Genomic DNA, 25,620 nt, shown 5'->3' on the forward strand with positions numbered 1-25,620 from the left:
AGCCTGTGATACCAGGGAACTGAACTGAACGTCCCATCCAGCCCTCTCTTTCTGAATACAACTTGTTAAACATCTTATTAAATAAATTTTTTGAATTATCAGTGGTTTATAAAGGCTAGGAGTTCAAATGGCTTTCACAAGGGAGTACATTTTTGAAACTGTAGTGTGTTTACTCGTTCTTTGCAGATTCAATCTGTAGTTATCAAAGTGGACATGTATGTGTTGAACAGTGACTCTCCTTAGTCATGAAGTTTCACCTGTGAGTTAAAAATGGATTCATATGGACGTATGATACTTTTTCAAATTACTGCATGTAGTTATTGCTTCTTGGAGAAGAGGGAAGAGTTAGCCCCCTTTCTCCCTTGTTTCCTCTCTTCCCTCCTCTCTCTTGGATGATTTAATGGAAATTTCAGTCATGGAAATACGTCATTTCTTACAAGTTCTTTTTGAACAGTATGTAGTATGACTACACAGAAAACAAGGTATAGCACTTTGTAGGTGACTACATATCTGTTATCTTGAAAAGCGCCAAAGATGCCTCCTTGCATGTGAGAAATGGTTATTAAAACAAATCAGTCCTGTGGTTTGGGGGGCTCAGGGGGCTCAGCATGTTCCATCAATTCCAGCTGTAATTCGAGATGGCCTTTGCCTGCCAGCTGGGTTTCCCAATCCTGTCTGTGGTGCATGGGCAGCAGCAGAGCACATACTTGTATTCCAGCCAGTGTTCAACCACAGTCTGTGAATGGGGTTGGGAATAGGGGAAGGGACGGGCCTAGCATGGAGAATGGAATGGGGGTGAAGGTAGTATGGAGTTAAGCAAAAATGGTGGGAAGCCTGCATGAATAAACAAGGAATGTAAATCAGCAGGGACAAGTAACAAGAAACATGGAGATATCTTCTGAAAATTCAGACATGCAGTTAGGGAAGCCAGAGCCCAGCTGGAATTTAATCTGTTGAGAGGTGTCAGAGGCAACAAAGGAGGACTTGAATGCAATAAATGCAGATATATTTTAATACAGTAAAAAAATTAACTTTAAAATATTGGAGGGTTTGGCTTCTTTGAGTTAGATCACATTATTTGTAGGCTGTTTGGCTTGCTTTCTGTCTCTGTGCTTTGGCCCAACACCTTGCTATCTTCTGGAGTGCAGGTCCCTGTTACAGTGGCTTGCCTTCTGTGTACCCTTTCCCATGGCTTTCCACCACTCTTCCCTTAACGTGGTGCCTGTCTTTTAGCATATATTCGTCTCTGCAATTGCTGACTCACCTTCTATTCTTTTTCTTTCTTTCTGAGGATTCTTCTGTCCTATTCTCCCCCATTCTCAGACAAATTTGATGTTTACAGAATAAGGACAAGAAATGTAAATGTTTTGAACGTATTTTCTCATCATTTCAAGTGGAAACATTTTTCATGTTTTCTTTGGACTATCATGCTTGAGACATCCGAGAAAAAAATTTTGGCCTAGAGGTTGTCTTTTCCTGGGAGAAGTGAAACCTTCTATGTGCTTAAAAACCAAGTGAAGAAACTCAGTAGTCTTCTGGAACATACACTGTGACTAAGGTTGGGAAAAAGATGAAGGAAGAAAAACCCAAGTGCTGTTCAGTTTTGGGAGCATCTCATAGAGTTTGCTCATGCCATTCAAGTTTTTTTGTCACTGAAGCCATGATGTGACTCAGCTGTGAGCCTTGAGAAGTATTTAAGTGTGTGTTTAAGTATGATGACGCTGGTGAGACTCGAGCAAGTGTGTGGAGTTGAAGCATGCTCTGGTTTCTTCCAAGTGTGACTGTTTGAGGGACCCTGTTTGCAATGGTCTCGTGTTGTGGGTCGCTGGAGCTGTCTGGGGTGTGAGTCAGGTCTGTGTTTCACCTGCTAGTTCCATTGCACCTCCTTGTTATGTAAAAAAGAAAAATATTTCTGTGTGTTCAGGATGTCATCAGTGTTCTTTCTCTCTTGAAGGTTTCACTTCTGTATACGTTACTGTTCTCTGTTCTAGCATAGTCTGTCTAGTGGTCCCCCAACCCTGGGAGGATTCTGGGGAGCCAGAAGGCATCTGAAGCACAGGCCAGCAGGGGCTGCTGTAGGAGTAGGAGATGGAGAAGATTTGCTGCCTCTGTTTTTGGAGAAGCCTTCTTTGGGGATTAGCTCTGGCTGCCCTCTCTTCCCTTCTACCACACCTAAGATGGTTTGGGCTCAGCAGTGGCTTCTAAGCATGGAGTAGGTGTCTGTCTCCTAGTCACAGCTTTGCATGTTTTGTGCGGTCATAAATTAAATACTATGTTTCACCCTTACAATGCTGGAATTAACTTCAGAGTTCATATTTTGGCTCAATACATTTTTAAATGCTTTTTCATATTTATTGTTTCTATAAAAGTGGACTGTGGCATTCGTAGTGCTTATTTCCAGATGACCTTAGATTATGGCTTTCATATCATTTGCCTCTCAAGAACTTGCTGGTTTCCTTTGGTTCTGGGACCTAATTGAGTTGCAGATGATTAGTTGTATCCTTTTGATTGAATGTTGAGGTTTTTTCCTTAATTCCTATCAAATCACCATTAGCAATTTTGGCTGCAGTTCTGTATTGTGGAGGCAGTGCTATAGTGTAGATCGATATCTTTTCAAAGGGAGTTCTGTAAATTGCCTAGATAGTATATGCATGGTTACTTTGGCTGCAGTGCTGCTGCAGAGCCTGGGTACTCTGCCTTTCTGGGAACTCCACAGGCAAGTCCATCATATATTTTTAAAAAAAAAAATCTTTTTAGAAAGAGCATGGTATTGCTGGTGAAATTTAGACAGAGAAATATTGTACCCTTGGTGCTCATCTGTACCTTTTATATTTTACTCCACTGGGATTACCCTGTCTTGAGGGATTTCTTTGTTTTCTGCTTTAGATTTCCCCCTTTCTTCACTGTAGTACAGCCGTACCATTTCAGCTTGCTAGTGCAGAAAGATGTTGTGAATTCAGTTGCTGAATGAGCCTGGCCTGACAGCAAACACTGACATTAGAGAGATGCCAAAGAGTTGCAGGTGAATCTAACCTGATTTGGGCAACAGCAAAACGGTAAGATGGGGCTTCTTTAAATCTCTGGGATTAATTGTGTGCTGAGGTTTTCCTTTTCAGCCTGAAACCTAGTTATCACATGCTTCTAACTTGAGCAGGATTCATTCTGTGCATGTTAGGGTGGGTTTTGTCGGCAATGCTTAACATCCAGGCAGAGGGAGGCGGTGGGAAGCTGGAAAAGCCACATGAGACCTCTTGGCAGCCACACTGGTGAGACTCCCCGGCAGCACTGCCTGCGGTTTGTAAATATCAAGGAAAAGGTAGGGGAAGGCTCAAAAGCAATGCTTTTTTCTCAGTACAGCTTTGTATTTCTCTCTCTGGCAGACTTATTTATTTTTGTATTAAGAGGATAGTATGGGCAATTTTTTCCAATATATGCTTGACTGAATGCCCTCTGGTACGAGTGAGTGAAGGATGTGATCAGCCACTTTTTCATCTCTGCTAACAAGTCTGTGCATCTTGCTAGATCTGAATAGATTTCTTTTGTGGTATAAAGAGAAAATTAAAACAATCCTCTACAAATATATACTGTATCATGGACATCAGAATATCTTTTTGCCTTATTAGCCTCTGTGATTATTTTATTTCTCTTGCATGCTCTCTTTATTTAATAAAACAAAAAGTGAGGTAGTCATTGTAAGTAGTCATTCTTGAATGACTATGTAGGAGTGTGTTGGCAGTGGTTTGGATCTTAGTGGAATATTTCAACATACGAAAGCTTAGAGCAGCAGTGTATTCAGGGAAAGAGAGGAGGAAAAAAAGCAGCAGTTATTATTAGTATAAGACAGAAAGATTAAAATGTGACCATCATAGGGAGTAATTTGAATTGTTTTTGATGACTTGAACTGACAGGTAGTGTGTTTCAGTTGTAGATCAAGCCATAGATTGATTTCACCAGAAGTCCAGTGGATCTAAACAAAAAAGTATTTCACCATATGTTCTAGCATTTAAAGGAAACTAACTGTGGTAATAGTGATACAGTGATGAAATATGTCTTCTGCTATTACTAGTTAAGGGTAAAAACAGAGGTTTATTTTTCTAGAGGAGTGTGTTTATACTTTATGCAGTATGTGAATTATACTCTAAGAAGAGATCGGTGATATATCAGTGTGGGATCAAATAACTAGTTTGACAGCGAGTCATGTTTGCTTTTTCTGTACTTGCCAATTAAGAGGTTTTCGTTCTTAGTCACTGAATATGATTAAAGGGGGAAGATTCAGTCCTATGTCAATTATTTTAGGAAGGTTTCATTATTATTTTGCTGGAGTCCCTTATTTAATTTTTTTTTTAATGTGTTGCATTATGTACTGCAGTGTAAGTGATGTGAAATGGGCTGTTTCACACTATATGCAAACTTTATTTGCGTAGCTTTGTCTTAGAAAGTAGAGGTGCTTTTATTTTTGGACAAGAATAACCCTGAATGTTTCTATTGTAATAATTATTCACCTGCCAGCCTTTTTTAGCAAGTTTTCCTTTGCAGTCATGCCTTTTAATAAACTGTAAACCTTCAGTGCATTTGCCATTGTTTAATACATAGAAGTAATCTAACCACTTGTGTTTGCTCTCGTACTATGCAAAGAATGAAACTACAGAAACTCTTAGGCGTGATTTTTTAAAGTGAATTTTAAATTAGGGTCTTTCTTACTGGTGATTTTTCATCTATGTGTGTATGTGAAAGTTGTTGCTTCCACCAGCTTTCTTCCTCCAAGTGTTCTTTCTCCCCAGATGTAAAACCATCAGCTCTGTTCACTGTGTTACCACTGTCTCTGGAGTTTTCCCATTTTATTTTTCTGAGCTTAAGAAATCAATAATGTTTTGGACATTTTTTTATTGATAAAACATATTCCTTAAGGTAATATTTAGTTAATCATAGAACCTAAATTAACTCTGTGTGTGTGTGTGTAATAACATATAATGGGGAAAATGTGGCCAAAAGTTAAGAATGCAGATGGGAAACGTTAGAAATACACAGTTTAGTAGGCTTAGCGCTTAGTGCTCTGGAAAGATTATAGTCTTCCCTGTTGTGAATCAGCTTTGTAGTGAAGTTGATGCCTGTTATAGCATAAGATAGGAACTTGCCCAAGAATGATTGCCAGTCTTCTTCATGTCTCTGACTCCAGAGAGAAAGAACTTCAAAAAGCTGTAGTTGAGCAGGCCAAAATATCATCAGCATTGCATCTTAGTGTAAAGAGGTGAGCCAGGTTTTGAAGTCCGCTAGCAAAAATGATCCCCCAACTATATATTTTTAGCTATTTTGCTGTGTAAATCTTAAACAAAAACAAACAAATAAACAATCCCTAGAACTAACCCCACACACTAACATTTTTCCCCTCACACTTGGTGGGTGATTTAAAAAGTTGCCCTCTGAGTAGGTACTGTGTCTGAGGTAGGCAGTTCTTGTTTCTCCCGGATGCTGCACAGACAAGGAACTGGGCAGCACCATTAAAAAAAGAGCCTATGGTTGCCCTTAGTGCCAGTGAGCCTGCTAAGTCCCAAGGGGTAGCTGGCATGGGCACTGTGAGAGGGAGTCAGACAATTTCACTGGGCTTCAGCTTCCAGAGGCAAGAGATTACTTTGTTCTTTAAGGGAAAACCTGGCACGGTGCTGGCTACAGCCAGGCTTTTACCTTGTGCAGGTTTCAGTACACTGTCCTGGCCCGACCTGTGCACTCAGTAGGAATTTGCTGAATTGAGAGCTTGTGCAAATGCTTGGCCTGCATCAGGTGAGGCTTCAGGCTGCTGTATTTGTTGACTTCTCTATAAATGTGAGTGGATGTGCCCCTTAATGTTCATAGGAACTGCCAAGTAGATCCAGACAGCTTTCTTTGTGGTTATTTCCCTTTGAAGACCTTGGCAGAATAATCAGCTGTCAGCTGCTATATACAGTTTGTAAAGTGAGTTTGACAACACTAGTGTTAAAAACTTCCTAAACCTTTCAGGTACTGATACAATGATAATTACAGCTTACAAACCATGTTGAAATGAAGGAGAGTGTCCTAGCAGGTATGAATTGAAACGACAGAGAGACTGCACGATTTCAGTGCTTCAAAGCCTGTTTCTGAAATAGAGAAAAATGTAACTGTATTCTTAATTGGGGAACGATGGGTTAAATATTATGTTTTCTGAGCTTAAGTTCCCTTAGGTAGGTCCCTACTGGCTTTCAACAACTTTGATTAGGTTTTTCTTTTGGTACCGGGGCAGGCAAATACATGAATGGAAAGTTGGTTAATTAAGGAACTAACTTTTAAAGCCTGCTATCACAACATTAATATCAGGACAGCTTCTCGCAGCAGCAGCTCCATCAGTCATGAAGCTTTTCCAAGTACATGGTGACTTCTGGGTTTTGGATTGGTTCGGTAAATACCTTTCTGTGGCTACTTTTGCTTTTGAGATGAGTACGTTTTGTATTTGTGGAGTTATTGATTCTGTGCATCTCTTTCATGTGTTGTGTATTTTTCACTGATATCTTTCATTCCACTCCCTAGTATAAGCCTACACATAATGCTGGATTTGGCAATTTAGGAAAAAGCAAGCATATAGCAATTTAGCATAATGCTGGATGTTGAATTAAGGGGAGTGATTTTGTACTGTAAGATTTTTGAATCAACAGCATCAGCGGGACATTTTGCCTCTGTAAAAGTAACTTTTGGGCTTTTCCCTCTATTACTGATGAACTGAAGTAGCATTGTGATCTTGCTTTTGGATTTATTGTATTCCTGGATGGATGGGCTTTCTCTGAAGTTCCCATATAAGTTCTGGACTGGCCCAGAAAAGATGCAGAAGCAGGCAGTTTTATCTGTTAATTGTCTTACTATATAATGGTGTGTTAGTCAGAAATGATGTGAAAAGTGTGGGTGGAGATTTCTGTTTAATTTTGTAAAAAGTTTTAGAATTTATTATTAAAAGGGATAAGTTAATGCTGCAGTAGAACTTGCTATCTTGTCCTGCTGACTAGGAGATCTGTTGTAGCTTCTGGTTGAAAAGAATTTATGATAAACCTCAACTAGATGTTGTGTAAATGTAAAATAATCTAAGCAAGTAGCAAACATCGTATCAGCAAGCTTTTGACCCAGTCTGTATTGTTCTGTCCTGGAAATTGTATAGAATTCATGTTAGCTGTATTTCAGTTTTGCTGTGTAGGATGTTTATAATTTAATACTAAATGGTATACAACTTACCTGAAGAGGAAACCACCAAATATTGCCAAGTGAGCAGTGAGGAAATAAAACCACTAGAAAAAAAAGCATAATGCTTGTTGATGTATTGTGAGAACTCGGCTACATTTAATTCATTTCTGATGCTTTTCATTCTACAAGGCTTAGTATGTTTGAATATGTCCTTTCCCAGTTTATTAAATCTTTGTGGAAATGCAAAGAAAATCTATTTAAACCTGTAGAGAATATGTAAAATATGCTTGCTTAGGCTACCGTGTAAATAGTGAGGTTTTAAATGAACAGATTGGTTCCATTGCTGAATATTTGCTATAGAAATGTTACTTTAATGCCATGCTGAAGAATTGTTTTGGAAGGTTCTACAGTTTAATGATGGAAGTTGTTGGTTTTGCTGTTGCCTGGGAAAGTGGTGGAACCACCACCCATAATTTTCAAGTTGGCAAGGAAGTCCCTGTATTTGGCAAAGTAGTCCAGATACACGAAATTATATAAATAAAGAGTGTAATTATACTGCAGCCGTACAGGAAAAAACATGCAAAATATCTGCAGTCTGAATTTTGTGAAATATTTTCATGAGAAACATAATGTACTGTAAGAATGGAGGACTTCTCACTGATAACTTGGAATGATAGATGAGATTTTCAACCAATTTGCTTCTCAGGATTTGTTTTTCATTGAAAGTCATTTAAGATGAGCTCACGGCTTTGGAGGTGTAAATTGCCACCAACTGCAGCAGGCTTGGCTGTTTTGTACTGTTACAACTTTTTCTTTAGAATTAATTTCAGCATACTCGTAAGTCTACTGCAGCACATTTTTTGCTTGGACCCATCAAAGCAGCAGCAGCAGTGATTTTCACTGCTCTGTTGAATTATATAGCTTTTTGAAAATTGATTATTGTCTCTGTGCTGTTCAGAGAATTCTTATAAAATTACAGTCGTCCCTCTTCTGTTGAGCTCTTCTCACTATCAGTTTGATACCTCACCATTTTAAGTTTTATACATCTTTGCAAGAAAAGATATATTGGAGTGTTCTTCATATTCTAAATAACTTTAGATGCTATAATTTTCTTTGTGCCCCCTGACAAAGTTCTGAGTTGTGAGACATGGATTTTTTTGCCTACGTTCTGCCGTTTTTTTATGTACTGAGCACATTATGTACCGAGAAGCAAGTTTCATTATGCTTCCTTATACCTTTTTGCTTTGAAAGTTACTGTGCTACTGCAAGTCTGACAAACCTTCAGTAGCTGCTAGAAAATTCCCTTAAGACTTTTCATTCAAGTTTTATACAGTTCTGTAACCACTCCACTTATGTGAGGGGAAAAAAAGAAAAAGAAAAAAGAACAAATGAGAAAAGAAGAGTCAGGTGTTTATGAAATCCAAAGACAGACGAGGACTCTCTTTATTTAATTGCTTGTGAAGCTGGACTTGTCATCCTCATCTGAACTCTTAAACTGCCATGAAAAGAAACCAAAACAATGGCAGAAATATTGTGGATGGGTATTGCTAAGATTTCTGGGAAACTGAATTGGAATATAGGCTCTTCAAATATCTGAAGAGTACTCGCACAAGAGAATAATGAAGGAAGCTGAAGCTCTTTTTCTGTCTATACCTTTATACTGTGCTCATTTGATAAAGGATGCCTTGTCAAATTCAGTATTTGGAGGATAATATGTAGGGGAGCAGATCTAGAATCACTCGGATAGCTTATCTTCCTTGTGACATTGATCTGTGTTGGAAGCTGCATTTCTCAAGCTGTACGGTGGTTGACCTCAGGGATGAAACACGTAAGAGCAGGAGAGTTTCTTTTTAGCTACTAGAATGAAACTTTAAAATGCATTAGCAGAGTGAACTAAAGAGCTGTCATTACCTAGCTTTTCTTCTAGCTTTTGCTAAAGGTGATAATAAAAAGAATTTTGGAAGAGAAGTAAGGAAAAGAAAGAAGAAAAAGTGCAGTAAACGGAAGAGAATGAAGAAAGCACATTTTTGTGTTTTTATTTTATTTTTTTTAATGAAGGAATTCGTCTGAAAGAAAGAAGAAAGAGCCAAACTAATTTACTGTTCCAGATTTGAATTATTTCTTGGGAAGCATTTCCAGTGTCTTCTGAAGATGATGTGAGGCCCCCATTGATTTGTGAAGGATGGTACTGCATCCTGCTTCAGTTCTATGAGGGTTGTCCTTATATTGGCAGAACATGGTTGTAAATCTTTCCATCTGCAAATGCATACATTTTACAAACATAACTGTGTAACCTGTATCCTTCCTCTTTTCTAAGAGAAGTGCTATTTGTCATATATGTAAAGGTCAGTCTTGAATTCTTAAACTCTCTTTGAACGACTTTTCAGTCTGAAACAAACTCTATGGTTCATTGTAATTATAAATTAAGTTTTAATGTCATCGTATCTCACTGTTTTCATCTGACTTCAGGTTCATGAAATAAAAGAATTTAGTTGACTTATGCCATCAGTTGTGTGACCAGATCTGAACAGTAGCAGTCTTTTTGTTGCAGTCCCTTCTTGCAGGAGAGCATTTTTTGTTTTAACTTCCATCAGAGATACATGATGATACCTGTGAAACAATCGAGAGACTTGCTAGGGCGAAGGAGCAAAGGAGCCTAAAAGAACTAGATAGAGCCTATTTTCAAGGCCTGGAGTTATTTACCATTTATTGTCTTAAAAACCTTACTGACAGTCTCAGTATTTAGCAAGAACAGGCATTTTGCTGTCAAGTCTCTCAAGATTTCTCACACTTCAATATGGTGGGGGGAAGACTTACTGCATCTGTGGATATGCCTTTGATAACTTCATGATCAAGGGGAGTGTTGGAAGATAGAATAAAATTATAAAGCTGTAGACTTAGAAAGACTTGATATAATGTTTGTACAAAACTACTAATAATGCACTTATGGAAGGAAGACTGTATAAACTTGCACTGGTACATGTAGCCATCTGTTGGAGCAGGAGGCTGATATGGGAAAAGGATTGAAATATTTTTTTAATCTTTATTTTTAAATGCTGTTCATATGGTTACAGAGGAGGATAGACAACAGATACAAGTGGGTAACTAAGTAAAAGAGTGTAGATGCCACCTGTCACAATTTCATGGGAGAGTGTTTATGTTCAGGCACTTTCTCCACCGTTCTGCTGGTTACCAAGGAGTTGTTGGCTCATGCTCGGCACTGCAAGCTGCCTCTCCCACGCCAGCACCTCTGCTGATCCGCTCCTGTGGTCTGCTTGGTTTGTTGAAGGAATGACCTTCCTGCTTTTGGATGAAGCAAGTCTTGAATCAAGTTAATGGAAGCAGTAGCCTGATTGTAATTGCAGGAGAAGCTTGAATGCTGTGTTATATATTACTTTGAAGCAAACCTGAGCATCATGCAAGTAAAAGGAAGAATCTATTTGCTAGGCTTTAATTACTAACACAGTTACTGCATTTGGGGCATAAGTGTAGAAATAGAGCAAAATCTGCCTTTAGAATAGCTCTGTTGAGTTTCTGTCTCTCTCCATGTACATTACAGGCTGTCAGAACTTCTGCACGACCTTTAGCTGAGACCCTGTCCTTAGGTGACTCCTCCTAACAACTATTGTTGCAGAACAGGATTTTGTTTTGAGGACATATGTATGCTTTTATATACCTAAAGTGCAATCTGTATTCCTGGAGGTATTTAAAAGACATATAGATGTGACACTTAGGGACATGGTTTAGTGGTGGACCTGGCAGTGTTAGGTTTAAGGTTGGACTCGATGACCTTAAAGGTATATTCCAGCAGAAAATTCTGTGATTCGGTGATTTTCTTCAAAATCAGATCTTTTTTTCTCTGTGAGGAGAGGAACATCAACTTTAATGGCCTGAAAACTGGCTTTTCTGAAGTAAAACTGTGAGGTCAATGTAAAAAAAATACTAATTTTAGAAGTAATCAGCTCTGCTTTGCCTTGTCCAAGGGACATACAATCATGTGCAGTAATTCCTGACTCCCAGAACTGTACTTGATTCAGTAGTTGTGCTAACTTTCAGGTATTGATTCAGCAGAATAAACATTTGCAATATTGCAGATTTGGTGTGATGGGAGGGAAGGAAGGAGAAGAAAGAGTTGTGTAGGCACTGCCTGTAATAACTTCCAGCATAATAATTTTTTTCCTTGATTCAGGTGTTTAAACTTCTTTTCAGATTTGTATGATTTTGGGATTCCTACTCCAGATCTGATCAGATGGCCTTTCTATGAGAGTGACTTGTTTCTCACTTGGCAATTCAGCCCAGACGTTTAATCTGCTCAGTGAGTACTGTGTTTCAGACAAACACAGAGAATTAATGTCAGAGCTTCCAGTTCAAAAATTCTTCCATCTGGCACTTCAGTGACCTTTTTATATTTGCCTTCTTCCATATGACAAAGACAGTTGGTTTAACATCAGCCTCAACTTCAGAAATAAAACAACCATTTTTGGAAAGTGACTTTGAGATGGGCTATGGGAGATGTATGAGCAAGTTTGTGCTAGGTACAGCAAGAAGCACACCATATCCCCAGATACCATTTTCAGTCTCTGTTTTTAGTTATGTTTACTATTTCATAGCTAGTAATCTCTGTATCCAAATAAAGTTAAACAAATGCTACCTGAGAATATGAATTGTAGTTCTGGGACAGAGGTGAGCCTGTTACCCCTGGATATTACTGGAGAGAAACAACAGGCAGTCAGGGTAGGAAAATAAATGCCTATTCTATAATAATTTCTTCCTCACTTCTTCCTTCCTTCCTTGGGTGACTGTCACTCTATTTCTTGTCCTTTGTTTTCCCCCTTTTTATTTCTCTGTTGTACTCAAGTTCTTGTACGGCTCTTTCTAGCTGTGCCCATCAAATGTTCAAACCAAAGAGCTGATGCCGATGATTACAGAGGAGGGTGAGTGTAGAAGGACCTCTTTCAAAATTGGGCCTGATTGCACTGGTAGTTCCAGTATGAACTCCCAGGTGATGTCGTGCAGCATTACATGCTCTACTTCCCCTTTCACAATTTGATTCAGTCCTTATCTCATCACTTGTTCTTCCTTGATCTTTTCCCATATTTTAGCTTTCTAACCAGCTGAACCGCAGCAGTCATTTGCTGACCCTCTCTTCTCAGGGGAGATGGGGAGTGCTGCCAGCTGGGCCAAGAAGAATCAGGCAAGAACTCTGGTTATAAGAAGAAAGAGCTGCCCTACTGCTTTGCTCTCCAAAGAGGATCGTTCTCCAGATAGTTGCATTTTTATTTTGAACAAAGCTGCTTATAATACTTCAGAACATTCCCAAGTTGTGTTTTATAAGTAGTAAATGTCAAATGCCAGTGCTGCCAGAATCCGCAGATGACTTGTATAGTTCTCAATTGCCATGTTACCAAGACTTGATAGAAAATAACGTGTTTATAAAAGATAATAAATCTCATATCCAGATAGGATTATTTTTCAGTGAAAATTAACTCTGTCCTTATGCTCTCAACAATTCAGCTGTTAGGTTAGTAGTCACTTTGCTATTTATGATTTTTTTCTTTATACATCTCTCAGCTAAATGCAAGCTCTGTAATTATGAGATTGTTGTGCTGCCTTCCAGAGGGCATTGGCTCTACAAATTATAATGTATATCTTCATAATATTTCACTTTAAAAAGCATAAGTGATTTGCAAAATTAATTAATGCATCTTGGCTTCTGTTTGAGATAGGGCAGGATCTTTATTATAAACAGAGAAATGGAATTTTTGGAGGTTAAGTGACTTCCTTGACTAAGTCACTCAGTGTTTTATTTATTTTTGCACTGCAAGCGCTCAATTTTGGGTTTCCCTCTGTCAGGTCCTTTCGTATTACTTCTCTCAGAACAGTACAAATCAGCAATCTGAGTGTTTTTTCTGTAAGAATTTTGGATGTTCACTCTGGTATTTACCCAACTGACCACTTCTTCCCCAGCTGCACACAGTGGCAATGACCGATAAAGAGTAGCAGATAGATGAAAATAGTTTAATATTTTACATAAGTCTGGATGACCATAGTAAGCACTGGTAGGATGTACATGTAGGAATTAAAGACCCAGGTAGAATGCATCTTCCTAAAAGACGTGATGAACTTCAGAGTAGTATGTCTTTGCACAATACAAACATTTTTTAGGTTTTTCTCTTCTGTGTGGTAGGATGTCTGGTATGTCATTCCAAAGTTGATTTTTCTTTGTTATTGAGGATATCTTTATTCATATGAATAAATTTCCACTGATATGGAACAGCCTATCTTTTACTAAGTGATTAATTTAGGGGACATTTGTGACTGTTCTAAGATTCATGAACCATAAGGACTATAAATTACTTGCATGTTTTAACTGATCACTCTTGCTCTTTAAATGATATATGACTTTGGACAATAAATTAGTTAATCCAGCAACCTTTAATTCTAAGAATCCTGCTTGTTTGGGACCTCTTAATTGTGCTGACAGTGATGAAGTGAAAAAAGTCTTGCATTGAAACTGTATTACAATAAGTAAATCTGATAAATTATTACATTTTTTTAACATTATTCTCAAAGGCAGATTCAGGAGTATTGCTTGAAATGATATAAGGTGATTCTAGGAGACATCTTTCTTTAGAAATGGTTCCATGAGTGGTTATACCAGTTTTGATTTTTTTAATGGGATTTATTATGGGCTTTAGGCAATACACTTCATGTGGTTCCAGCTTCTTAACTTCAGCAGTCATCGTAATGTCCACTGTTTGCAGACATTGTGTCTTGAGGTACGATAAATACTGTGATGTTACGGTGGGAGCTGTAGGAAACTGTAGCCCAGTGATACTGATGTATTGATGACTAAGCCTGTTTATCCTAGAGCTGCCTTGGGATCTTCTCAGATTGATTGTGAGATTGAGTAGGATGAGAGGGGGGGAAAAAGACTGTCCAAGCTGTTTTGTTGTCTGTTATGCATTGTCTTCTGATCAGCAACTAAGAAAGTTGCAAAGTGCAAACTGTGTTACGCTTTTCTGTTGTTCTGAGGTTAGAAATTTTGAAGTGCCCTTGCTTTAATGTTCTGGATTTGTGATAATGTCTCTTTTCCCTTTAAATAAATAAAACCTCATAGAGAAACACTAAAATAACTTTTAATACCAAAATGCACTAACTGTTGTGGAGCTACTTTTTATTTTGCCTTACGTTGTTAGTATCTGTGATTCCTCAAGTAATATTTGAATTGACATGAATATTCTGATTTTCTAGCTAAATCTTCCCTTTGCTATTTGTTTCAAAAGTAGAGTAGAACTTTTCAGGCAACTGCAAGGCAGGTCTTTGTGCTGTAGGTGTTAAGTGCTGAAATGACTTCTGTCTCATCATCTCCCATCTTGTCTTTTTACTTGAGACTGGATAACTAATTGCTACCTCACTGGGTAGGAAACAGCCATTGCTATTTCCAGTTTAAACCGTTCCCACAAAGACACTGAGTGTTGGACAGTTTGTGACTCTTGCTTTGGAAGTGCTTTCCATACGGTAACTTCAAACACAAAAAATGAGTTTCTGTAGGACCACTCTGTTCTCTGTGGAGAAGAGCAAGACTGTTTCCAAAGGAAGATTAGTCGTTGGAGTCTAGTTTAGGTTTTCCAGGACGTCAATTTCGGAACCAAAGCAGAGACTTGGGGGATGAATGTCCTACATATAAAGTCCTCTGGTGTGAATACCATACATACCATTGCCATTAATTTGTTTTAACCTTTTTCCATGTAGGAAATATATATGTACCTTCTAGAGAAAGCATAGAAAGGCAGTGTCTTCCTTGAGTCTTTACTATCTGATATAAGATTTGGAAGGATGGTAATGCCTGCTCAAAGAGTCCATACATGACAGAGTTTTTTAGCGTATTATCTGTTCCACTTGTAATAATCTATATTTGTTGAATATATTAAGTTGATTGGCCTGTTTTTAGATCCTGTTTCCTGTAAAGAAAAGAGAAAGCATAAATAAAGATCTCATTCCTCTGTTCCTCATAGTTATGAGATCTGCAGGCAGAAATACCTATTCTGAAAGTGGTAACTGTGGCTTCATTGCCCTACTTTTAAAAGCCAAATAGTTTCTGAAATAGTCTTTCCTTCTGAAAGTTACATTTTGAATGTAGTTTGTGGTGGGAGAAGTACCACATCATGGCAGTAACTCCTGAAGGTGAAAGAATCATTTAAGTATTGACATAATAACATTTACATGTATGATAACTTCCGTTAAAGAAACTAATTAAAACTGCTTAATGGCTCATGGTGTTTTCTAGGTGTAAGTTTCATTAAATGGATATCACATTCTTTACTGGAAAGTTCTTACCTCCTCTTTCTCTTGACTACATTTTGTGAAGCATAATTGTCATCTTGTGTGTGACAAACCAAGATATCACATGTGTTGTTTCTACATACATTTGAAGTAAGTACTTCTAATAGTTAAGCGCCTTTGTGATCATGTTCATATAGCACAGTTTTTAGGCTCTGGTGGCATTTACAGCATCCCATTGAGTGTCTAGGCTGTACTGTTTTAGGTACAGCATTACTATGTAGAGTTATAGAGCAATGACAAGAAGGGGTGATGAATCATAGAGATTGACTTTATATCGTTTCTTTATATGTGGTCTTGCACCTGTTTAACTTTGATTTCGTATTCTGGTAATTGTAGCTAAAACAGATATTTAATAAAATCATCCAGTTTTGATGCTGCACTGGCAAGATACAACTTTCAACTTTTTTCTGAAATATCATCTTAATTGGAATTTGCAGGACTTGTTCTGCATGTAGGGTTAGTAAAAGAGTAGTCCCCACTCTGAATAGCCTATGACTTATTTAGACAAAACAGATGAAATGGGGTAAAAAGAAAGGTCCAGTGTTAGAGATGGCAAAATGACTGACAAGGAAATTGTGACTAGCCCAGAGGATCACACAGAAGCTTCTAAAAAAGAGTGAAAAGAAACTTTTGTCCTTTGTGACAAATACTGCGCTTTATCTGGAAAATGGTCCTTAACTCTTTTACACAAAAAGACAGCTGTAAGTAAGAGGGTGATTTAGGCTGCTTCTGAGTACCAGCAAGGAACTACCAGGTGGTAGACAGCAGTTTGAAGGTCTAAGAGCTTCTGATGCTAAGTATTAATATGTATAATTCGAAAAGCTAAATTTTATAAGCATCACCTTTGTGATGTAGTACAAGGTAAAAGTGTTATTTAAAAGGCTGAATAAGTGTAATTGAAAAATTCAAACCTGTACTGTTCCTGAAAGCATTCTGATTATGCTGGTGAAATTAATCATTTATATGTGCAGGAAGATCTCTAGGATATGTTATGAATCAGTCTTCCTCACAACACTGCTGTTTTCTTTCATGATAAGTCATTATAGAATAAGTTCTACTATTAGCTGGAGCACAACAGTCGTGGGTCTGTGCATCAACTGCCCTGGGGCAAAACTGAGGCTATTGTGGTAGTTCAGCTCTCAGCTCTCGCTGCTGGAGGGAAATCTGAAATTACCAATGAGTTTACTGCAGCCTTTAGCTGTGTGATTTTGAAGTTATAGCCAGTGCTCAGTGCTGATGTTTTAGATCTACGCCTTTAGCGTTTCACAGTGTGGAATTTCCGCATGAAGTTGGACTTCGACTATCAATCACAGAATGCCAAACAACTGCTTAAATATTAATTTCTCTTGATTTTTATAGGTAGGGCAGACAAAGTGGAAATGCATAATCTTCAACAGCAACATAAGCTTAGCTTTGTTGGACCACAGTACGCTGTGGTCAGTGGTCACTTGGAGAGAATGTTTTATTTCTGCTAGGGGACTGTTGATATTGGTGAGAGAGAAGTGATGAATGAAACCCCTTGCCTGCACTGGCTGAAGTGCTGCATTGCAGAGCAGGCAGAAGGGCATGAGGAGTGGCCCCTGCTTTTTGGCACTTCCCTGCAGTCTTCAGTCTTCTCCACGGGTAATGCTGATGTTCAGCCTGTGCATCCACAGAGGTGTTTGACTTCTGAGCAGGGGGCTGGTTGGTGTATATCTTGGTTTTAGTAATTTGCACATTTAAAGACTGCTATTAGAAGATGATTGTGGGCATTTTCATCCTACTCCAGACTCAGTGAAGTGACCGGAAGGTTAAAGTGTCACCCTTAAATATCTAATTCTAAACTACTACTGCTTCTGGTAGAGATGATCAATAATAACAGATGTCTTGCTTTTTGCCTTTTTTTTTTTTTTTAATACAATGCTTGCTTGGCCCATGTTAGAGCTACGCTGAATGAGATTTTTCCAGTGGAAAAAAAACCCTAGAAGCAGCACCCATGGCATTATTATCTGTAGTATGTTTATAGCTGTGGCCTATGGTAATTTGAAAGGGAGACAAGTACAGCTTTTGAACCTTTCTACCCTATCTCCTACTCCTGTTTTGTAGATCATAGGATTTCATAGACTGAGAAATACTTAATGATTTATTTGCATCCATGTTGATTTACATTTTATTACATTTCAGTTTACATTTTATTAAAATGTATTTGCTGGTAGTAAGCATTGCAAGAACATGGATCTGGAGGGGACAGTGAGAAGTATGTGGGTGCGTATCTGTGCATACGAGTTGTTTCAGGAAAAAGTAACCAACTAATTTTATAAGAGGGCTGATTAAAAATTCGTTGTGCTGCAGCTCTCTATCTTTTGTCTCTGAAGTAATAAACGAAAATTATGTAATTGCCTTAATTTTGGCCTGAGAGGGAATTATCATTTGGAATGAAGGGGGGCTGTTCCTTTTCTCAGTTAAAACTTGGGTGAGTTTTAGTCTAGGAGAAACCACTTTAATGAGAAGAAATGTGAACCCTTGTAAAGCCTAGTTTGTAATGCTGGTAATGTCTTTCATTAGAGTTGACCTGGTGTATTATTGTTTGGCCAGATGGCACTGTGCAGGAAATGTGCTTTAAATTTTTTATGTACAAGAGAAATCTTTGATCTGCTGTTACTGTGGATCATCAAAACCACAAACATAAAACCCACAAAGTACAGTCGCTCAATATTTCTATAAACAATTGAAATAAGTTGGATTTCGAGGCATAAAATTCCTCCAGGGAAACTGCAAAGGATTAATTTATTGGAGAAGTTTGTATTGGAGACACTTTGGATTATAGAGGAAGAGGCCTGATTAAATGCTAAATAGTTCTTTTTTTTTTTGTTTTACATTAACTATTTTATGACAGCAACTTTTCCAAAATGCTTAAATTGTAGGTGCTTGAATGGAACATTATTGTTCTTTAATTGTATGTATGTTAATAGTATGGTTGACAGCAAATTAATACTGTCTGTCCTTAAGACTTGTAAATATAATAGGAAAAAGTACAGAGTAGATTCTTTTGGTTTGTCTTATGATTTAAGTAGCCTCGAGAGTCTTCTTGCATTACACTTCATAACTTTCCCCTGTAGCCTGAAAGCTAAAATAATTTCTTTCCTTCCCAAGTAAAAGTCAAATCTCCTATGGGTGAAAATAGAAGGTGAGACCTCAAATACAACTCCCAACTGTGTCATTTAGAAAAAAGTCTTATATGTTGAAATGTATTAAAATTAAAACATAAATGTACATGACTGGAGTATCTAAACTTGCTGTTCTGCTCATGTAGTTCTTCTGAACTAGCAGTAGCATGATTTTGTAGCTCAAGCAGCAAGTTGCAGACATCGGGGCTTGGCAGTCATACTTCACAGTAACAAAGAATTGAACTTGTCTGCTTTAGTGTGCCATTAAGCTTCAGTCTCACGTTTCAGTGCCTACGAATTGATTTACTGATTTGATTTTCTGAGGCATATGGTGATAATAATAACAACACTGTATAAGTATTGTTTAAAAATACAATAATATACCAGTGCTGGATATCTGGCAGGCCAGTGCTGAACTGCGCCCACAATCTACCATCATTTATTTAAGTTTTGTCTCATCCAATTTTAAACAAATGGAAATCAATACTACTTGTGGATATCAGTGGCTAGATTGCAGAAAGAAGTGAAGTAGCTTTGTTGTTAAGAATGCATTGTACAGGAAAATGCAAATGTATGAATTTTATGTATGTTCCTCTTTTGTCTTTCTTTTTCAGGATCTTCTAGTACACTGTGCACATGTAGCCTTTTAATTATTATGACTGTTGTGTGTGCCTTGAATTTAAAGTGCATGTATTGTTTGCAATTTTAATATAGAAGCTGAAGATGAATGCTTATGAAGTCCAGTGCCTCATTTGATGCTGGCTGAGGTATGGATTGACACAGACTTTAAGCCTGTTAGAGTCAATGAATGCTGTTTTTTCCTTTCAGATATGTGTCACAAAGATGTCTACGCGGAACTGCCAGGGAATGGATTCAGTGATCAAACCTCTCGATACAATTCCTGAGGATAAGAAAGTCCGGGTTCAGAGGACACAGAGTAGTTTTGATCCATTTGAGAAGCCAACTAATCAAGTGAAGAGGGTTCATTCGGAGAACAATGCTTGCATTAACTTCAAAACTTCATCTGCAGGGAAGGAATCACCTAAAGTCAGACGGCACTCGAGCCCCAGCTCTGTAAGTCCACAATCCTGACATGTGCATGTGTACCAGATGATGGAATTAATAACATCAGATAAAAATTTTCTTGCTTGAGAAGGAATTGATTACTTGGAAACAAACCAAAAAGCTTATAGGTGCTGTTAAAGATGTTTCCTGTACATATTTGTGGTGTGAAATAGAATTATAAAGTAAAACTTGGAAAAAGAATGTACTTTGAAATTCCTCTCGGGTATTAGCTAGAATGTTTTATGGGATATCTAAGCATTTTCCTCGCCTGATCCTGGTATGGCATTACAGCTGCTATAATGTTTATGTTGAAAATGTTGCAAGGCATTACTTATTTCTGAAGAGGAAATCTTTCCCATGAAGTTTAGGGAAGCACATGGATTGTCTTTTTGGTTTTTAGATTTAGGTTTTAGAGAAACAGATCAGATTTCACAGATTTTGTTTACATTTTAAAATTCTCTTTAAAATCAAGTATTTAAAATAACATTTCCATGTCAGAAACTCTGTGAGAGAGAGAAGAGAGAGAAAAAACTGAGGCGCATTTGGCAATGCATCATCATTGTTATTTTATTCGCAAGTATTTTGAAAGGAACTAGATAAATAAAATGTCATATCTTTTATGGATAATGCTCAGAACAAATTTCCCCCCAAAGACCTTAAAAATTATTGAAAAACTATTTTTGTTATGCTTTGACAAGAAAAATCCATAATAATGTGACCTTTGAGTTGAAGACTACAGATGTGAGCAAAATGGATGTAATTCTTCAAATCTTAGTGTGAAATAATTTAAGAGGTTGATTGCTGCTTCTTTTTTCTTTTCTTTCTTTTTTGTTTTGCTTTATCTTCTGGGCATCTTCTGTCCTCCCTACAGAAGTCTGACAGAATCCTGTCAGACTTCTAAGAAGAAATGACAGAGATTCATTTTCTGTAGATGAGCCTTGTTTAACCCGTGTGAATTTTAACGGATAAGATGTCATGCCTCCAGGGACTGTCCTTTTTACAAAAGGTTGCATTTTAAAATGTAACCAGCTGTAGCAAAAACAAATTTGTTTTTTCATCATTGCCTGGCATTATATAGCTGCTGCCAAAGATATTTTTGGTATTTTCCTCATGAGTCCATAACAATGAGTTCTTACCATAAAACATGATCATTAAGGATGGACAGAGCAGTTTGCATGGTGTTTAATTTTACATGATGCCTGATTACTGTTCAGCTCCACAACCGTCAATTTAAATGACTTTCAAAAAAAGTCTTAAGTTTTTTTGTGGTATTAATTCATTTCCCATCTCTGCTGTTCTTCTCTTTTTCATCTTAGAAACTACTGTTAATTCTGTTAATGCTTCATATACTTCTTTTTTATTAAAACTGAAGGTTTAATGTTTGCTTTGCTTCCAGAATTTTGTAGCAGACTTTCAAGGAAACTGTATTATTGACATCTTTTCTAGAGGGCTGGTGTTCTACTGTAGCCATGCAATCTCCTGTGATCCCAGTATTTTCTTGTGTGAATGATGTTAATACTTCCTTCCCTAGTATGCTGTTGGCTACTGCCATAGCTAAATATGTTTGTATTTTTTTAAATTTTTTCCTATGCTAACTCACACAGTCTTGCTGGGGATGTGTCGTGTTATGTGTAGGTACGTAGAAATTTCCTGAAATGCAGTTCTCATTTCTCAGCTTCCCATGATTCTCCCTGATTTTTATAGCTCTGTTTGGTGAAGTCAGCTCTTCCTTCTGCTTGGAAGCATTTTTAGTAGTTTTTGACTCTTCTCACAAAGAGTAAGCCAGAGAACACCTAGCAAGGAATAACTTGTGGAGTAGCATCAGCATTCATTTTAATGAACAGGGAAGAGCAGAACTTAACAGCAAAAGGTGGTGTTAGCCCTCCGCTGATCATGGGTCACGCCTGGTCCTGCTTGGCAGACCGAAGTTCAGACATCTGAGTCAGAGATATGATCAAGCAGCTCCCCTCCCCTAGAGCTTGAATACATTTCCTCAGGCATGAGATGTTCTAATGCACATTTCATTGAACATATGTCTGTGTGGTTAGTTGCAGGAATTTGTCATTCTCTGATTTTGAATTGCACTTGAATTGACAAAGTGTTTGGGGTTTCCTTTTTTTCTAATTCTGATTTTGAATTGCACATGCCTTTGCTACTATCTCTTCTGATCATTACTTCTTTTTCTACCCTGTTAAAGGACTGCCACATATTCTCCCTTATCGAGTTATAACTTGATTCTCTGGAAGTTCTTCTACTGTATAGATTGCACCAATATGAATGGGCATTTCAGTTTCTGTAAATGTTCTTGAGCATGTTATGCCCTCTGGGTCCCGCTGGTTCCAGTTGTGTAGTTCTGCTTCAGTTTTGACTCTGCTGTCTGTAAGCTTTAATTTAAAATACTGTGATAGACGTATGCTACCTTCAGTTTGCATTTTCAGTGCTTGGTTAGTAGAGGAACTGAATTTAAGGTAGGCTTCCATTTAGTCTCTTTTCCATCATTATTTAAAGTCCGCTGTAGCCATCGGGTGGTAAAGTGATGTCTCATAGAAAGTACACATCTGAGGCTTGCTCTGCTACTGCTCAGGTGAAAGTCTTTTATTTGTATCAAAAATAACATTTTCAAGATGTGACCTGAAAGACCTTGTTTATAATGCCCTGGGGCATTAGGTTCTGTTTCGATTAGTTTCAGAAACTTTATCAGCTCTCTGGCAGGTGTCACCTTCAGTGTTCGGTTAAGATCACCAGATAACAGTCTGCAGATGGCATATTATCCATTTTGTGTTTTCAATACCTTCAAAATGCTCTGCACCTTGTGATGAGAAAGATGACACACACAGAGAGAAGTCTGGGGAAGCTGGAACTCCTTGTCCCTGCCTGCAGATTGTCACTTGGAAAAGAAATAATTTGTTCTTGAACATGAAGTAATTTTCGGTGATAATGTCATACCTTGTCACAAGCCGATGGAAATCTTGGATTGTTAATTACTGCAGTAGCATGCAGACAGAAGTTAGCAAGTTATTTTTTCTTCTTATAAGACAAACTTATTTTTTACACTTAGTCTTTCTACCTGACATTTACATACTCATATAGAACAGTCGCATGGAATTTTCTTCCCCCTTCTTTTAAACATAAGGAAACACCTATAAGTGTGATATCCAAACTGTTCAATCTTTTTGAAACTGGATGTTATTATGGAATGAAGTTTCCAGCAGAATAGACTTATCCTTTTATTGCATCAGAATAATGGATAATATTCACTTTGTAGGTAGTGGAGGAGGTGTTCGCCTACCTGTGCATCACCTTCCTGCCACTGTTAGGAGAAGGGAATTTGGCTAGACAGACCTTTGCTCTGATCCAGTGCAACACAATATATATGTACATTATGTATATTCATATACACAGGGAGATGTCCCTGCCAATGGCAGGGGCGTTGGAGCTAGACGATCTGTAAGTTCCCTTCCAACCCAAACCATTCTATGGTTCTGTGATAATGTTTATGAATAATGTGTATGTATACAGGTGTGTACGTATACAGGTGTGTACATATCCATTCATCTGTGTATCTCTATCTCCAAATCTTCTGCTGAGTTTTTTGCCTACCAAGGGAAGAAACTTGATTTTCTTTTCTCCCTAACTGAAGACAGAGTAAAACTACAAAATTAACTGGACAAAATTAAAAAAGCAACAGCTCAAAACCACATGCCCCTCTTTCCAAAGTGACACTGGATTTGGAATGATTTGTGTCTAATTCTCTGGAAGTTGTATTTGAGATCCATACTCTTTAGGCATGTGGCCTTATTTATTTTTCTCCAGTGGAAGGTGAAGTTCTATTGTATTCAGTGTCCACATTTTATACACTAAAACTGTACTTTTGCACAGTATGTAAGTGTAAGCCTTATAAGCTAAAAGCTAAACAAGCATTTGATAAAGAATGTTATGCAGTGTTACGCATCAGCTTGTTCTCTTTGAATGGCTTAAGATGCAAGTGTCATGCTAAGTTTTATGTACTACCTTTCAGTTGCTTTTTAAAACTTGTATAAATGTTAAAAAATAAATCGGATAAAAATAATTGGGTAAGCAGTGTATTTACACTGTAATGTTTTTGGAAGAGCAGCCTCTCTGTTTAACTTCTGTTAATTTTCAGTCCTGTTATATGCAACTTACCTCAAAAAGAGTGCAAGGAAATAGCATAAACTGATTCAATCAATATATTTTAAATAAGTTGTATAAGAAGTCTAACTTTAAAGCAGGCACTGAAGTCAGAATTTTGTCTAAAAGTTAGGCATCCTTCCTATCTGCCCAAGCACTGTGTGCTGTTCTCGCGTGTCTTCTTCAGTTGTACGCAACTGTCTCCAGTTACAGGAACCTATTAGTGACAAGGGTAACCGCATCCTCCCTGGTCTGTACTTTTTATTGAGGCAAGATAATTTTAAATTCAATGTAGAGGGTGGATTTTTATTTTCTGGCACAAGTGAAGCTTTAAGAATCATTAACACGGGGGATACCCTTTAGATGAGAAGGCAGATGGAATGTGACAACTGGTCCAACTCATGTGCTTCAGTAGCCTGGAGAACAAGTGAACAGCTTTAAAAACTTAGTCTAGGCCTTTCACAAATTGCTCTTTGGTCACTTCTGCACAGGTTGCTCTTAATTTATGGCTGTGTATTACTGCATTAGAAGGATGCCAGTGACAGAATGGGATCATGTAGTGGTACAGCTCAGATTAATGCTCGATTTAGATTCTTGAATATCATTGTATGCTTTGAACGTTGCCCCAGAAAACAGTCCAACTTGTAAAGTTTTAAAAAGACTGTGATTAAATTGTCCTGTCAATTGTATATAGGATAAAACCTTAAGAAAGGGGACTTGTGAAACTTGTGTATGCTGTTGTAAAAGAAGCTTTACCATTGTGTCGAAGAAAAAAAATATCGTTTTTTTTTTAATATCTTCATTTTTTGTGATATAATCTCTCTTGTGCCTCTTGGCCTACCTTTTACTTCAGAGTTTTTCTAGCAATTAATTTATTTGGAGGCATGTAACAAAACAGATCTTAAGTTTTCATTTTCAGTAATTTACAGTGGTACTGGGAACATAGTATTTTTCCCTTGAGGGTAGTTTTATATTGAAGTTTAATATCCTGCAAGTTTTATTTTAAAAAAGAATCTATTTAAAACTCAGGCTTGGGAGTGTGCCAGCTAAGTGTGACATTCACAAGCTGTTTTGCCGTTATGAAAAATGCATGAGAACATAGCCCACACAGCTTCTATAGGAATAGTCAGGTGATTTTCAGTGTAATTTTCCATTAAAGCTTTCTTTACTACATAGATTTTGAAAATTTCTAAGAAAGAGAGGTATTCTCATGGCAGGGTAGGGCAAGGACTCATACCGCAAGATCTTGTATTAAACCTGTTATCCTTGCTGTAGTCGATGTCAATGAAATGATTTGAAATGACCTGATCAGAAAAGACAGTTTCATCTCATTTCTTTTTCTATCTCTTATTTTTAATAGTCTCACATCAGTTTGAAATACTACCTTCTTCTCTTCCTGTATTAAATACTTGACGTGATCTTTCTCTCCTTTTTACTATGATCTGTATTTCTTTAGCCAGAGGAGGTTACTGTAAGCCAGTCTTGGTTACTGTAAGCTGTGCTGCTAAAGACGCTCACTCCTTATGCTCAGTGGTGCTCTTAGACTAATCTTGCACTGGGGAAAATGTTGGCTAGTAATAAGAAAACTGCCTTAGTGGAGGCTGTCTTCAAGGAAAGTGAATCATGAAGGCAAACAAACAAATCTCCCAGAGGTTTTCCTGACCTGTGCTTCAGTTGCCAATCTCCTCTTGGGGATAACGTGATTCCCCACAACCTGTGCTTTCACAGTGAC

The 25,620-nt window shown here is 37.7% G+C and overlaps 1 protein-coding gene across 4 annotated transcripts in view; it reads left to right on the forward strand.

Moving 5' to 3' along the window:
* Positions 1-25,620, forward strand: part of CDK14 (cyclin dependent kinase 14) — a 353,941-nt gene that overhangs the window by 63,938 nt on the left and 264,383 nt on the right. For 2 of the 4 annotated variants that reach the window (XM_069859622.1, XM_069859619.1), the window contains exon 3: positions 19,503-19,748. In XM_069859622.1, coding sequence (XP_069715723.1) covers positions 19,503-19,748 — 246 coding nt within the window. Of the gene's footprint in view, positions 1-2,886; positions 3,057-3,163; positions 3,317-19,502; positions 19,749-25,620 lie in introns of those variants that run through there. The other 2 variants (XM_069859621.1, XM_069859620.1) reach the window with 2 other exon arrangements.

Source organism: Phaenicophaeus curvirostris, chromosome 6 (assembly GCF_032191515.1).
Source record: "Phaenicophaeus curvirostris isolate KB17595 chromosome 6, BPBGC_Pcur_1.0, whole genome shotgun sequence".
NCBI classification, from domain to species: Eukaryota; Metazoa; Chordata; class Aves; order Cuculiformes; family Cuculidae; genus Phaenicophaeus; species Phaenicophaeus curvirostris.